Raw genomic sequence first — 17443 nt, 5'->3', positions numbered from 1 at the left:
CTCTCTCTGTTCTCTACACTCACTCCCCTCTTCTCTCTCTCTGTGTTCTCGACACTCACTCCCCTCTTCTCTCTCTCTGTTCTCTACACTCACTCCCCTCTTCTCTCTCTCTCTCTTCTACACTCACTCCCCTCTTCTCTCTCTCTCTGTGTTCTCTACACTCACTCCCCTCTTCTCTCTCTCTGTTCTCTACACTCACTCCCCTCTTCTCTCTCTCTCTGTGTTCTCTACACTCACTCCCCTCTTCTCTCTCTCTGTTCTCTACACTCACTCCCCTCTTCTCTCTCTCTGTGTTCTCTACACTCACTCCCCTCTTCTCTCTCTGTGTTCTCTACACTCACTCCCCTCTTCTCTCTCTCTGTTCTCTACACTCACTCCCCTCTTCTCTCTCTGTGTTATCCTCCCTCTTCTCTCTCTGTGTTCTCTACACTCACTCCCCTCTTCTCTCTCTCTGTTCTCTACACTCACTCCCCTCTTCTCTCTCTGTGTTCTCTACACTCACTCCCCTCTTCTCTCTCTCTGTTCTCTACACTCACTCCCCTCTTCTCTCTCTCTGTGTTCTCTACACTCACTCCCCTCTTCTCTCTCTGTGTTCTCTACACTCACTCCCCTCTTCTCTCTCTGTGTTGTTTACCTGCCCTGCTATGTTGTTTACCTGCCCTGCTATGTTGTTTACCTGGCCTGCGAGGCCTTTCCCACGGGCCTTTTGAAATACCTGCTTGGACGTGCGCAGCCCCATTGTGACCGCGCACCGGTGGTCCGCTAATGAAGTTTTGCAGAACAGTGATGTGGTTAAACTTCTGCTTTTAGGATGTAGGACTTCTCCATAGCCACACCGCATCCATTATTCATATTATTCTGTACACACCAGCACAGCACAGCTGCTGGACAACACCAGGGAGTATGTGGCGATTATATGGATCTCATCCCAGTGTACATTTTTCATGATGAGAAGTGGGCTGAGTGTGTAAGGCACTCAGTGGTTTGTGTACTGGACGTAGGTTTGAGCCGTGATGTTTCCACTCGTGTTTTCGTCATGAATAATAGCTGAAGCATTTGAAGGGCTTTTCTCAGTGCGCCTCAAACAGGCTTGTTGTGTGGCTTGGGTCTGTGTGTATCCCTCGCTCGTGTACACAGGAGTACACACACAAGTTCAGATGGAGCCACTTAAAAAAATGGAACACGCTACATCGTTCACCACTTGATGTGTCCTAAAAAAAATGTTCTCTCTGCCCGCTCTCTCTCTCTCCCCCTCCCTCTGTCTCTCTCTCCCTCTCTCTTTTTCTCCCTCTCTCCTTCTCCTTCTGCAGTGTTCAGTCTGCAGGACCTGTGTTGCCGAGCGATCGTCTCCTGCACGCCGGTGCACCTCATCGACAAGCTGCCCTTGCCCGTGGCCATCAAGAGCCACCTGAAGTCCTTCTCCATGGCCAACGGCATGAACGCGGTGATGATGCACGGGCGCTCCTACTCGCTGGCCAACGCCGCCGGGGGCTCCAAGGGCAACAGCCTCAAGCGGACCAAGTCCGTCCGGCCCCCCCAGAGCCCCCCGCAGAACTGCACGCGCAACAACTGCAAAATCTCTTAGCCTGGGACGCAGCGGGCCTCCAGTTGGCCCGCACACCTGCACACTTCACACACACACGTACACACACTTACCCAGCTAGCACGCCTGTCTGCCTGAAAGACCAACTGACCGACTTACGGCTCCTTAGTTCTCTAGCTCACACATACATACACACACACACACACACACACACACACACACACACACACACACACACACACACACACAAAGAAATTCACTCTTCCCAACATCTCTAAGGGAGTTGTTGTGTGATGGTATGAAAATGCAGTCAATGCCAATGGTTGGCTGATTTCCCAGAGCTCTGTGAGTCAGTTTCAGGTACACAGGTTTATGCTCCTGTGAACTCTTGATGTGTGCCGTGGGTTTCTCTTGCACTTGCCTTCAGTGGAGTCTCATTTGGGTGAGGGGATCCTTCAGTTGAGCAGTAATAAGATGGCTGTGAGGTGTGTGTCTCTCGCCGGACCATACCTTTTGAAGTGTTTTTTTTTTTATTTGTATTTCCTCCCTCCCCGGATCACTGCAGCTCATTAGAGGAGCAGTGTCTCTTAAACTTTACTAATCAGACACACACACAAACACACACGTCCCCTACCCCAACTCCACCTTGGGCAGCCCTCACAGAGCGCTCCTGATGTCGGCGGTGATCAGTGCCCACACAGACAAGCTCTTCAAACGCAGCCCCTCGACTGCCATTTAACCCTTTTGGCCTTGGAGGATGTGTGTTTTCATGAGTGTGTGTGTGTGTGTGAGTGAGAGAGAGCGTGTGCCACAGAGGCCTGAATGAGGAAAAACTATGTCTAATGGACACTGCATCTTGCATGCTCAAAATTATACGTTATGTTTATTTAAAAAAAAAAAAATATTCAGTGATCATCCAGAATGAACTAGTGCTGCAATGTGTATTCTGATGTACATGGATTTGCACTGTGCAAGGAAAAATTAGTAATGTTTCTTTTTTTATGGGTTGACGCTACAAATGGTGATTTGCACACACTATGAACTATTTGACAGTGTCTCTATTTTTACCCTCGGAAATCTGAATATGGGGTTGACATTTTGCGTCTGCCCAGTTTTTAAGAAGATGGATGTTTGTTGGCTTGCAGGGAGCAGCACTCAGCATTTCCCTGTGTGAAGGGGGGGGGGGGGGGCTAGGACAGCCGCTCACTGAGGGGCTCGTGCTCTTCCCCGTCCTTGCTGGAAAGACGCCAGGCTGCAGTGAGGACCCCTCGTCCTGGGGACTGCTCTGATGAGGAGGTCCCGGCCCGCCCGACAAGTCTTTTAGTTCTTGGATCACGTCCTGCATTCCTCAGGGGGACAGTTCTGGCAGAGTTGCTTTTCTTTGTTGCTCTTTTTTTGTTTTTTAACCCTCCTGTTTCCGTCTCTGTCATGGATCAATCTTGTGCACTAAGAGTCAGTTAGTGGATTTGGATTATTTTTAGTTTTGCCTCTTACCCTCCACCAACCTCACCCGACTCCCAAAATGAACCAATGTGTTTTTATCAGCATACGTTTTAGGTTTTTTTTCATAAGTAAGCCCAGGGCCATCCTTTCCTGTCCATGTTTTTGTTGTATCCTCTCCCAGCTCAACCCTGGCTTGACCTGCTTGTGCCAAACCCTTCCCCAGCCACACATGAAGAGGAGCTCCTGCGATTTGGTCCTTTCCACAGCCCTCATGTTTAAAAGCTGCCTTCAAAAGTCTGCTGGCCTAATTCCACTTCTCATCAATGTTGTGGAGAGTTAAACTAGTATTTCATACCCCTATCCTCCTCTCAAATGTACCTATTTTCTAGATGCTATTTTCTGTACCCAAATTGATTCAGTGTTACATAGCTGAGCATGTGGTTTCTTTTGAGGCTCAGTTTGCACACAGAACAATGCATGGTGTCTGGAGGCTGAGGTTTCGATTGTGCCAAAGTGGAGACAAAACTTTGGGAGGACAAAAAAAATAACATACCGCACACACTAAAATTAACATTAAAAGAAGAAGCCTGTAAGTAGAAAAGCGATGAGAATGACCCCGAGTTTATAATAACTAAGCACAAACCGCTGTTAAGGCTACAATCCTTTCTCGCATAACCAGCAAATAAGGGAAGAGTAATGTATAATCTTTCGCACGATGTCATTTCTTTCGCATCTCAATCGCAGGGGAGGGGTGAGTACTGCATTGGAGAGGAGAAAGGCTTGTTCTTGTGCCCTGTTGTATTCGCAGCACCTCTCTCTCTCTCTCCCGCTCTCGTCTAAAGCGTGGTGCGCCCTCTGGCTCAGCGGTGCATCTCTCCTCGGGTACTATGATTCATGACGGATGAATAATGGATGCTCTTTTCACGTCTCCGGAGGTTCGCTTCATCAATCAGTCGGCTCTGCTTCATAGCGCCTCACCTCCCCTTCTTTTTCGTCTCCTCTCTCCTCTCCCAAACTCCTCTTTTTTGAAGACCTGTAAAGCTATTGCTCCTCTCCTCCTCCCCTCCCTCTATCTCAGGGATAAGACCCCCAGCCTGCAGTCCAAGGCCCACCAGATGAAGCCTACAAACCCCTCAGGCTGAATAGTGGACTGCCCTTGGCAGTGTGTAGTTCTTTAACATCGCACCGCTCCGCACCCCCAGATTTTTCCCTCCCATAGCAGTGCAGTGCAGCTGCCTTACCCCTCACTGTTAATCTGATAAGCTAGTATCCACCGCTATCTTCCACAGCCTGCCGTGAGAGAAAACAGCGAGAGTGCACAGGGGTTGTTTGTAGGGTTCCAACCGAGTTATTTCCTCTTGTGTGGTAACTGGGTTTACCAGCGTAGCGCCACAGATGCTACAAGCTCTGTGTTGTCGCTGGTGCCTACGAAGCCGATTGTGTAGCCTGTTCAAGTAGTAAACAAAAAAAAGTCTGTGATGATTGGAATGGTTTTGAAGTACAGTGTCATTATCTTTTGGGCCCTCCTTCCCCAGACATCTGCCGAATCGTTAGATATTAGTTTGTAGTCAGGGGAATGGCAAAGATGTTTGTATTTTTCTGTGACGCACATCATAAAGGTGCAACGAAACTATGTGAATTAGAGAAGAGCGTTTCGACTACGTATTTTTTAATTTTGTATTGTGTTTTTTAATGACGCCTCAAATGTTGATCCAGTTATATATTCAGACTTTTCTTTTCTTGTTAAAATATTTTCTGGTGGATGTGAATGATTTTTGAAAGGAATGTTGTCAGAGGATAGTGCAGGAGACCAGGCGATCTCAGATTTTTTTTTTTCTCCTCTGTGGGTTGGATTAAAGGGAAGTGTTATTGACGTTATGAAAATACAATTGTAAACACTAGTTTTCCTTTGGTTTAAGCTGCTGTGTAACTTCAATGAGAAATGATCAAGTGTTCTTGGAAAACAACAGCGAACATTTGTTTTTAAATTATTGATTGTACAGTTCCTAGTGTATGAAAAACGAGGACTTTTTCACAATAAAACTGTTAACATTCAGTCACAGATGTCTCGTAGGCTTACTCTGAAATGTGCCTCATCTTTCTTCTGTTTGAACATCTTCAAACAATTGGCAAGCTTACACTCCCACTGATAAAAATAACTTAATTGTAGGGCAGCAGGTACAAATGCATCATCCTTATAGCATAGCCTACTAAGGATGTGCATTTTAACAATTTTTGATATTTGAATATCTGTGTCCACGAATGAGGCTACAGTTAACGTAAAATATATGAGGAAACAGTAAAACGGAGTGTGTATAGGCCTACTAGTGCCACCTCAGTCGTTAACAGAACTAACTACTGTGACTGGGCATACCTGTCCTAGCTTCGCAAATGACTTTCCATGATCATGAGCATAAGTGAATACAGATATTCAGCTAGTTATGCTGAAAATGGTTAACCAAACATTTGATTACCGTGCACACCCTGTACCATAAACATCTGGGCAGAAGGTGCTGTCCTTTAGCGTTGACAGATTTTTGACAAACAGTGCCATCTAGTGGACAAATAAATTACCCCTGAATTTGTTTTATTTTTGGTCCTCTGTCCTGCCCGAGGGATAGCCTGAAGAATGGGGCACTGTCCAAAATCACAGCAACACCTGAATTATACAAAGGTTTATTGTCATAATGATAAAATAACGAGGAGATTCCTGTCGTATTGTGCCAGCAACATGTAAATATTTACCCCATTAATCCAATACTCAAGAACTCGAAAACATCAAAATATGCCTGAGGAGTAAACAATGTAAGTTCCTTAAAAGTACATAATGATAATGACTTTCAACATAAACTTTATAGCCACCGGAATTAGGCCCAAAGAATTAACTATTATGCACCCAATAAACAGATTATGTACTCTATTTGACTTAAACAGTGAACCCTATTCTGTTTTTTTGTGCGGATATTCTCGTCAGCGTTTGGGTTTGTTAGTTCTCTTGGAGTCTTTGGGGCTCTCAGGAACAGTTCCTGGCAATGGCCCCTGGGCACTGCGAGGGGTAATAGGCTCTAGTTTGGGGAATCTCGGGGGTGTTCTGGATGTGCTGCCCCAGGCCAGCTGGGGAGCCGGAGAGGTCAGGCTTGGCTTGTCAGGCCTCTCATCCTCCACCCAGCACTCCATCCGACCGACACCCCCCGCGCTCCCTGCTTCTGGGTTGAGGGGGCTCTGGACCTTGCCAGCTAATGGAGGGCCCCTTCCAGGAGCCTTAACTCTCTGATCCGTCCTCTGCCTCGGCTGTTGAGGAGGCTTTAGAGATGCCGCAGGCGAGGGCTGCACTGGGGTCGGGTCTGCTGCTGAGGCCCTTCTGGTATGCTCTGCTTCTGGTCTGCTTGGATATACTCTAGCCTTGCTGGGCCCCTTTGGGCCAGGCGTGCTTGGCGGCACTTTGAATGAAGACTTCCTGACAGCCTGAGCCTCCTGGTCCAGGAAACGGACCTGTGAGGTAGAGAGCCTGGCTTTATGCTACTCACTGCTGCTGTGTAAAGGACAAGGACATAGCATAGAGTCTGTAGCCTAGCATAGAGTCTGCCATGAACACTTCACAATGACTCCTGTGATTTTGTTTACTGACATACTTTCCCTCTTGACACGAGCAGCGCTTTCTCTCTCAAAGTGGAGACAAACAACTGCAGTAACATCTGAATAATTGAGGATGTGGAATTAAGTGCCCTCCTTTGATGAAAAAAACATGTCGGCGTTATTATTCTGGGCATTAATTTACATAATTAAATGTTTTTTATCAGGCGTCTGTAGTTCCACATCTAAGCTGCGCTTTTGCTGTTATTTTAACAACCAAGCTGTCACTTCTTCTAGTCTTTTTACAAAATGTCTTGTCAGATCCACCTAACATTTAACATCTGGCTTAATAACACCATATTAGAATCATTTGAAGTCCTGTATTTATACCAAATTCCCAGTGCTGAATTAATAGCCCTTCTGACACATAACCCAGTACTTTGCATCAGGTTAAGTTCATAAGCTAAATGTAGTGAGCCCTTTCTATCGCAAGCCTCCTCTGTACTGCACAAAACACTGCCTGTCTGACTTCTTTAATAAAGGGGCCTCTCGTTAAATCAATTTGATGCGATAACTCACGGTGTCTCAAGGTTAAGTGCCTTGGTGCTTAACGGCCTGCCTGCTGTAAATAAATAAGACTCACCTGAGGTCTGCCTGAGCCTCCCTGCACTTTGAGCAATCTCTCCAGCAGGAAGGCCTTGCTCTTCCCCTCCTGATGGGGGCAAAGCAGCACAAGAAATGAGAGGATTACCGAGGATGAGGGGAGCATCTCGTGAGGAAATCAATCTTTTGCTTTGGCTCATGACGGGTTAGAGGAAGGGCTGATGAAGTATGGCTGGATGGTGAGGGACAGGCAGAGGAGAGGAGAGGAAGACAGGAGAGGAGAGGAGAGGAGAGGAGGGGAGAGGAGAGGAGAGGAGAGGAGAGGAGAGGAGGGGAGAGGAGAGGAGAGGAGAGGAAGACAGGAGAGGATAGGAGAGGAGAGGAGGGGAGAGGAGAGGAGGGGAGAGGAGAGGAGAGGAGAGGAGAGGAGGACAGGAGAGGAGAGGAGGGGAGAGGAGAGGAGAGGAGAGGAGAGGAGAGGAGAGGAGGGGAGAGGAGAGGAGAGGAGAGGAGAGGAGAGGAGAGGAGGGGAGGGGAGAGGAGAGGAGAGGAGAGGAGAGGAGGGGAGAGGAGAGGAGGACAGGAGAGGAGAGGAGAGGAGAGGAGAGGAGGAGAGGAGAGGAGAGGAGGGGAGAGGAGAGGAGAGGAGAGGAGAGGAGAGGAGAGGAGGACAGGAGAGGAGAGGAGAGGAGGACAGGAGAGGAGAGGAGAGGAGGACAGGAGAGGAGAGGAGAGGAGAGGAGAGGAGAGGAGAGGAGAGGAGAGGACAGCTGAGCTGCCCCGAGGGCTGGGGGAAATAAGCACTCACATTGACGATGTGCTGGCGCAGGGAGCTGATGAGCCGTTTCCGTTCCTGGACCACTTGCCAGAGAAAATACAGGATGATGCTGCAGGCAGGGAGAGAGAGAGAGGAGGAAAGAGAGAGAGAAAGAGAGATGTATTATTATACTTCTAACTCGTTTTTGGAACTGCATCATCCTTTGTGCTTTTCCTTTATGATAAAAAATACGTCTTTGACCAACATTATGCCAAAAAAGTGTGTTTCTAATATTCTGAAACTATGATACCAGAACTACGCAATGAATTGGAGGTAACTTACAGCATGATCGATGAGAGAAGCAATAACAAGAGCTTGCCCTGAATGACAAGCTTGTGTGGGGAAACCACGGCGGCCTCCATCCAAGAGGACAGGGCGTCTATGGTTGCATTCAAGCCTTGGAAGGGTCCGCAGTGCGCAGAGGGCTTGAGACTGTGAACCAGAGCAGGGGAGCCAGAAGATTCAGAGCCACATGGGAAGTCCTTGACAAGACCTTATAGTTAAGAAAACACACACAAAACCTGCAAGGTCTTGTGGTCTTCAACCTTATTTGGAGCTTTGTCAGATGCTCTAAGAAAATACTTCCAGTTAAATAATAGAAACGCAGTTGAGAGTGACAACGCTCATTTAGATGTGCCCTTTGATGTGCAAAAGCTCTTATTAAATCCTTAGATGTGCATAGAAGCATAAGGGTTGCCATGTTAGTCATATAGGCGAAATAGAAAATACACAGATTTGCCAAAAATATATTCTTATTTTACTAACATGATAATGAGCATCTGTTATAGGCACTCTGAGATTCCTTTGAATGAAAAGTGTGGTCAAAATAAAATGAATTATTATTATTATTATTATTTGAGTTAAGTGAGGTACAGGTACTGTCAGAGCTGCATATGCAGAGCCCACCTCCACACTGTGTATCCCACTACGAACAAAGATCCGATGTAGGAGGGGAAGAAGAGCAAAAACACAAAGGCGGTTTTCATCTCAGTGGCGAGGCCCGGGCGAGTGGACAGTCGGCAGATCAGACGGATGCTCACCTGTGAGAACAACAGCGAAACGGCAAGTAACATCCCTCTCAAGAGCACTCTTTTCCGGTATATTCCATCATATCAAAAGTGCCGTTGTGAATGCCTTGAAGGTGAAGCTTTACCTTTTTCATGTAAAATATTATGAATAACTTCACAATCTGAACGACTGGCAACAGAGGAGAAAAATATACCCCAATCCTGTGAACAGAAAAAGATGTTGAGTTTAGACTGTTAAATTCTGTAGAACTTAATTATGTATGTATGATTCAATAAATCAGAGACACACCACAATTCACCAAACTGAAGGACTAGTGGGAGGAAACCGGTCGACAGCTTATCAAATCAGTGTCTGAGCATAGATCAGATCTAGAAAATGCTTATCAAATCAGTGTCTGAGCATAGATCATATCTAGAACATGCTTACCAAATCAGTGTCTGAGCATAGATCAGATCTACAACATGCTTACCAAATCAGTGTCTGAGCATAGATCAGATCTAGAACATTCCTGGTAATGTCAAATTCGGGTGGTCTTAGACTCTTCATACACTTGTTTCCAATCAAGCTTGATGGACAAAGAGAAAAATGACTGAAAATACTGTAGCCATAGCATATGCTTACTTAGATGGTGAATCACACTCAAATTACCTGCCCAGGTACTCGCCAAAGACACATCCTAGCACAGTGAACACAAAGTCAGCGATGGCCATTCGGTACACATCTTGGCCCACAAAAGACTCCCAGCACTAGGACAGAACAAGGACGACAAAGGCTGACATCAGTAGTCGCACAACACATCTGATACACTCTCTGTTATACTGACAGGAAAATACAAGCAGACTCTCAGTGCACCTACTTGGAGTTTACTGGGCACGTCTGTCAACCAGTAGTAACAAAGGATTCCCAGAATCGACATCTTAAGTAAGACATCTCTGAATGAGAAAGAGAGACAGACAGAGAGAGAGAGAGAGAGGGAGAGGGAGAGAGAGAGAGAGAGAGATAAAACACATGTCATTTAATGTCTGTAGTATGCACAAGTCAAATGTGAAGCGTTGCCCATTCCCCCACCTGGCCAGGTCCGCGTACAGCTTTGCACGTAGGTTGTGGTAGTGTTCTATTCTGGAAATCAGTCCATAGAGCAGAGGAACCACCATGTTGATGAACGAAACCAAGATGGGCAGAAGCAGAAAAAAGACCTTGGATTCCAGATCTCTTGCATTCTGAGCCACTTCAGCAACTATCTAAAAATAACACGAGACCCACAACAACACAAATCAGGCCACTGATGGAGATCCTGGCGATTCACACTATGCAATACACACTTTTGGGATATTTGTAGTCCTGGAAGGACGACAAGTAATCTTTTTTTTTAGATGTCCTATTTGAACTGCAATGAGGGTTATCTTTGAAATTATATTACATTTGTGATAACAAACATTTAAACTGGAGATGAAGATTCTTATGAACTGACCTGTAGGTTATACGTAGACATAAAGTAGACAGCAACACAGGAGACAAAAGCCAGACCCACGTAGAGGATCCACGCAGCAACATGGACGCTGACATTTTGCAGCCTGTCTGATAAAGTAAACACAGTCGTCTCTCTGTCTTCCGATAAGGATTCCTTGAGGACACATTTAAAGCAAATAGTAAATACATTGTCAGACCAAGACGCAAGAGAATGTCCCTCTCCTTATCCCCCCCCCCCCCCAAAAAAAATATGACACAATATTAAATGAATCCAGTACATGGCTATGTTAGAGTTGATTACACTATGTTCCAAGGCGATTTTTTTTTTTTTTTTTAAATACGTATGTATTACGTACGTATGTATGTATTAACAGAGCGCCTTAGGGCTCAGATACACATACGCGTTTTTGTAAAAACGGGACGCGAGCAAATGCATTGATTCCTATGGTACGGCGCGTTTAAAGCGTGCGCCCCTTCTCCACCACGCGTTGCGTCTTTGAAGCGTTTTTTTAGGTGCGCTTAAAAGTTGAACTATTCTCAACTTTCCAGCGCAAGGCAGGGAAGCGCACCACTTCTGTTTTGGCCGCCGCACTTTGCCAAGGCGTTACTGAAGCGTTTCTGCCTGAAAAAAGACGCGTATGTGTATCTGAGCCCATACTCTGTGAGTACCTTGATCTGGACAAACATTTTCTTCTGGAAGTTCTGGATGGCCTTTTCATTCAAGATGCTGAAGTCCCAGCTGCACAACAGACGCCATGCACCACCCGTGGCCGAGCCGTGTGCAAATACGTTCTTCCACACAGACTTGCCCAAACTACGGCAACAAGGGAGGGTTTGATAAATATTCAGAGCAATTTTATCATTCCTCTCACGTTTGTATTATGACAAGTTTATGTAATTCTGGTTTGAAGCTTTCCAACCTGCCCAAATCTTACCGGTACACAATAGATACGCCGCACAGCATCATGTATGTGAACATGGACAACAAATACGCCAGCTGCTTGTCGTAAGAGCCCACCTTAATCACCTCACCGTTATAGCCTCCATAAAACAATACTGACTTGTCAAAGTAACCCTGTGAAGAGACAAATTCAGACATACCAACTTTAACAACTTTTACATGACACAGGACTCACAATCCTTACACATGTGCATCATATATTCAGGCTCTGGGCTCTGTAAAGCGCCTAGAGGCAATTGTATTGTTATGGCGCTATATAAATAAAATGTAATTGAATTGAATTGAATATAAAAGGATCACCAGGACAGACTACGTGGTATGTACTCCTCGTGGTTGTACTACATTCTATACAGTGTTTTGATTAAGGCCTTTCCTATCTTCCTGTCCCATTACTTGTTAGTGGATCATGCGGTGCAGTGTGTCACAGTATAGATGGTGGCACTCACCGTGCCCGTGAGCATCTCTAGGCCTTTGAAGGTGCTGTTGTCGGTGCCGTTGTTCATGTGCACGATCTCTGGCACCGTGATGAAAGACAGATTAAAGAGGAGCAAGAAGATGTTGAACATGAACAGCCACTTGAGGAAGCGGAAGTAGGTGAGGACAGCCGAGCCGAAGCGGCCGCCGATGTCTTTCAGGGCCCCGTGCCACAGCGCCAGACGCCCCCTACCTGTCCAACACCTGCGGAGAGACTGGGAGGACCACCCGGTACTGAGTGAGAAAGCATCGAGTCAGCAGTAAAGACAGCAGCATCTGCAGGCAGGACGTCTTGCCAACTTCCAAGATTTGGAAAATTCAGTACCAGTCAAAAGTTTGGACACACCTTTCATTTTTTTTTTTAAAGTGTTATATACCATGTAGAAAATAATAAAAGTAAAGAAAAAACGTCTCAAAAATTGAGAAGGTGTGTCCGAACTTTTGACTGGTACTGTATGTCATTGTTTTTTCTAAGTTCTGGTGACACTGATCGGTAGCACTACTGGCCTTGTGTTAAACGTGTAGTTCTGGTGACACTGATCGGTAGCACTACTAGCCTTGTGTTAAACGTGTAGTTCTGGTGACACTGATCGGTAGCACTACTAGCCTTGTGTTAAACGTGTAGTTCTGGTGACACTGATCGGTAGCACTACTAGCCTTGTGTTAAACGTGTAGTTCTGGTGACACTGATCGGTAGCACTACTGGCCTTGTGTTAAACGTGTTGGACTGGAGTTGCTCTTTGGCTCTGTTCCCTGAACTCAGGGGAAAAAAAAGGGAAGACATTTTTTTTTTTGAGCTTGTGACTGATTCTATCTAGGGATGATGTGTTATTCTCCCAGAGATCACCTGAATCTCACAGACATGGGGGAGTCTGTTGAGCACAGCCTTTCAAACAAAGATAAATCCTTTTCTGAGCTCAGGTCTACAGCTTTCAGACAAATGATGGATAATAGGCTGCATGCTCTCACCAGGGAGACTCGCTCCCAGCAGTCTGTGCAACATGTGCGCTTCAATGAGCCTTTGGAAAGCTTCGCTTGGAGCACTCTATGCCTGCAATAGAAGGGAATTGCAGTATTAATGGAAAAAAAGACATACGCATCCCAAGCAGTGTATATACTGTATATACAGAAAAAAAACAGCTGCCACAAAGAGATGAATCTAGAACATTGTAGATGATGTCACACTAAAGGCGCCTCCCAAACATGCATTATTTATTTCAAACCACCAGTACTTATATCTGATGAAGAGCTTAAATCGCGAAAAGTCACAAATAAACGTCACATATCGTGAGCTACTTTCAGTGTGCATACTTCTATCATTTTCCCAAAAAAAACACGAGATGAATCTAAACTACACCATATTTGCTCCAACCCTGCAGTGTACCTAATGTTCCTCTTCTCCTCAAAGCTCACTGGCAGGGATCGTATGGCCTGGGTTCTGGTGTTACGGGGCATCTTCACTAGGTCTCTGACCAGCTCCAACGTGTCTAATAACACAAAATGACATGAACATTATACCAATGAGTTATTGGACTGTGTGAAACAAGATTGATTTCCTGAATTGGACATAACCCAACTCCGAAACCAGCCACGAGCCAGCAAACTGTTCAGAGGACGAGTAGACCTTGCCACGCCAGCTGTCCCTGTTGGCGGTCTGCACCAGCACTTTCTTTTCATGGCCACAGCTAGAAGTGATGCATTTCTCACCATTCTCTATTTCAGCTTTGATCTCTGCCTCAGACAGTCCAAGTTTGCACAAGTCTGTGCTCGAACGACGGGGCAGGAGGTTTTTTTTACCGGGGCGGTTTTTACAATCCAATACTGTCCGATCTACCAAGAGAGAGAGACCATCTTAGACCATTTTTGACTGCAGTTCATCCATATTATTTATGACTAACTGGTTAATATGAAGTTCTTAACCATACCAACTTAATTTTCAACTAATTGAATCTAAACATGAGCTTCAGACTGAGCTGAATGAGCATTGGGTGGCTTGATGATTATTTATGTCTCAGCTTCTCACCTGGGCATGTATTACTGATGTGAACTGGGTACCTCCCTGTTGTGTCCAGTGTGGCCTTACTGCCTTTAGATGCTGAGAAGACAAAACAACAACAGCAGGGGGTTGTAAAGTTTTAGCAGTTTCAGCACATGGTATACTGTATATATATAGTATATATAATATAACTTTTGAGTCCACAGTATTGCCGGTTTATATTTCTAAGACAACTTGACTGCTAAACATACATAATTAATATTCACGTATCGTTGGTTTACCTCGATTCTGTTGCCATTTGGAACTCCCTAGCTGAGGTGGAAGATAAATCTCCTCCACTGAAGTTGAGTCTTCGTTGCTCTTCGTCCCTCCCTCACCTGAAACATCCATGTTTCCATGGTGATGGCTCGACAACCTCCTGGAACTGTTTGAGAATGTATTTAAGACCGAGTGGTGATTGAGTATGGAAAGAGTTACAAAATTGCGTGGTGCTCAGAAAGTTCAAGTCAATATTAGCTATCTCACATTACCTAATATTACCATGAAACAAGCCTATAATAACGTTGTAAGTCAACATTATCCGACATAAAAATGACAGCTAAGTCAAGACAAGAGTTTTAGAGAAGCATTGTGGAATATGTGACTGAAATTACATTATTAACACACCTGTAACTGTTAAGATCCTTTGACTCCTTATGTGGAGCATAGATATCTATAATAAAGGCTAGATATCCTGCCTGCGTTTCTGGCCGACGGAGTCGAATGTCCGCACATTTCGGCCATTTTGAGGACAGTATAGCTCACTCCCCCTTAACATTGTGTTGGTAGTGGTACTTTTCAAATAACCAGAACTTGCTCAATTTTCAACCGATTTTCAAACGGGTTGGTTTGTTATAAACGTAAGATATTTCTTATGTCACTACATACTTATGTGAATTATAAACATGGGTTTTCATATGAAAATAACATTGACAGGTCTCTGACAGGTCTCGTTTCAAGGGAGTGTTCAATAGAGCAGGTTGCACAAAATTCTGGCATCTTCATGGGCAATAAAGTCAGCAATTTCCTGTCGAAATCATAATGTAAGATGTTTAACAAACCAACCCGATTGGAAATCATGTGCAACTTCAGTTTTATTATGTGCAACTTAAGTTATATTGAAAAGAAAGAACAATTACTCTCCAATTGATGTAAAATGACTGATAGCCTACACAATAGCCGTGATACACAATTAAGCTGCACATTTCAACATGTTCAAGCATCCAGAATTATTATAGTAACGCGACCTATTATCCCGCGGGTCACCAAAAAATCCGCTTAACAAATATGTTTTTATCAATATAAATATTGTTTAATGAATCAACCTTACATATTTCAGAAGTGACAGGTGTGTAGAACATGCACGAAGTCTTGTTTGACTCTCAGCATGAACATTTCTTAACGTATTTTCCGATTTGTTTTGTACAGTCGCGAAATGGCAACAAAGTTGGCGACGACCTATTATCCCGCATTGATGTAAAATGCCGTTGGAAATCAAGCTCAACAAGACAAAGAATTTACACCGAACGTCGCGAAATCAAAATTCTACTATTTGTATCAGGCTGGTTTGTACATGCAGTATTACAACACTATCTTATACACTTCAATACGCTGTATATGTGCCATTTTTGCTACAAAGCTAATTTAAATACCCTTTTTGGGCAGGGACTTAAGTTTTCCGAAATCCGCGATCCTGGATGACACCAAAATCAATATTAAGTAACGTGTACCAGCGCTTGCGGGATAATAGGTCGTGCGGGATAATAGGTCGGGCTACGATACCAAGGTAATGACGATTGTAAATCAAGTCATTTGTAAATCCGTCAAAATTTCCGCGAGATAAGAGTGTAAACGATTGTGAAGATCACTGACGTTACCTAACGTACCACTGATCCCTACCGGAAGCATACTGTCCTCAAAATGGCCTCCTGTGCGGACGTTCAAGAGACCGCCGTTGCACCCCCTTGATGTGGAGCACCAAGAGTGCTGTATTGTCTTGGCATGCTGCTTCTTCCTCCTGCCTTGCAGCTTTCAAGCTAGCCCTAGTTCTCAGTCTATATTTTGTGGAGTATTAATGCTGAAAAATATAAACCAAAAAAGCAAACTCAGCTGTGTTAACAAGCCATCTTAATTTATCTTAATGGTTAACGTTACTTTAACTAAATCTATTGCTATCCTGTTATCTAACTACCTATGATAGCATATTAAGTTAGCATGTTGTTGTCGGTCAGGTTATTTAGGTAAACGGTCAGGTTATTTAGTTTATTGGCAAACATTATGAGAGAAGTAATTTATCATAAGATTACTAACTTCAGAACATAATTAAAGTCCATCAGCTTGGATGAGTGTTGTAGCTGTAGCAGGTAACATTAAAAAAATATATCAATTAAAGTCACCTATCTGTTAGCATAGATTCTACTCTGTAGAACCTGTTGTCACGGTTCCGTTGGACACGAGGGTTTGAACTGTTGGATTAATTCCAAATTCCAAGAATCCCAAAAAATTCACATTCAGGATGTATTAAGTATATTATAATATGTATATGTTAAGAATATGCTCATCCCATTAAAATGATGCGACTGGCGTAATATATACTATACTGTCTATGAATGCTATAACGCTGTTATATTGTTCACACAGTACTTTCTCAAACAACTGACGGGCGCCAGAGAACAGTGTAAAGAAAGAGATTACCCACAAAAGCTATAGGTAGGTGGCAGTGTTGAGACATAGATGATTCTCTCAGTATTGGTTGCTTGGACTTCTGTATGCGTGAGGACATCCACACCAGAACACTTCATGATTTATCCATTCAATGCATGTATGCAAGCATAGACCATGGTATTGCAGAGATTCGCCTTAATTTGTACAGATCAAATTATGCAAGGTTGTATTCAGTGTCTAAACGATAATATCTGTGATTTGAAAAGAACAATGACTTCATTAGAACAGTAATAGTAGCCCTGAAATTGAATATGAAGGCCAGTAAGGAATTAATAACCAAATTGACCTCAGAGTTTCAACTACATTTTGAATTTTTAGGTTTTAAGGGCATTTTATTTTCCAATGGCTTTTTTTTTTCAATATTTAATGACCATTTTTGGTTGTTTTTCCTGTTTTGCTGATGTCAGAAACTGAGTCAGAGACCAGTTTATTCATGGGACAGGATATGATAGTGTTGTCTACTTTATGAGAGACATAGAGAGTGAACATGATGCATAATTTAGGCATTCATCACGCTTAGATGCATGTGTGCACCTTGCTTTGTGGCTGTTTTTGGTTTAATGAGCCAGGGCATCATTTTGAATTGAGTCATAAAGCCTTCTGAATGTGAACTGAAGAGATTGCTTCCTTCCTGAAGGCATTTTCTGTGCATCAGTCGCTTATGAATCTCATTCTTTACCAATATTATTTATTCATTGTGCGTCAGCATCTGAGCAGACTACTATGTGTGTGTGTGTGTGTGTCTGGTGTGTGTGCGTGTGTGTGTGTGTG

At 44.2% G+C, this 17443-nt stretch overlaps 1 protein-coding gene across 1 annotated transcript in view; it reads left to right on the top strand.

Annotated features, from left to right (window-relative positions):
- rab40c (RAB40c, member RAS oncogene family) overlaps positions 1 to 5042 on the top strand; it is a 20370-nt gene extending 15328 nt beyond the window's left edge. Inside the window, exon 6 of the mRNA XM_080855884.1 lies at positions 1311 to 5042. Within this exon, the coding sequence (XP_080712010.1) occupies positions 1311 to 1585 (275 nt within the window). The 3' untranslated portion in view covers positions 1586 to 5042. The remainder of the gene's footprint in view (positions 1 to 1310) is intronic.
- The last annotated feature ends 12401 nt before the right edge of the window (positions 5043 to 17443 follow it).

Source organism: Sprattus sprattus, assembly GCF_963457725.1.
Source record: "Sprattus sprattus genome assembly, chromosome: 18".
Taxonomy (NCBI): domain Eukaryota; kingdom Metazoa; phylum Chordata; class Actinopteri; order Clupeiformes; family Clupeidae; genus Sprattus; species Sprattus sprattus.
This window is presented reverse-complemented; position numbering and strand designations above follow the sequence as displayed.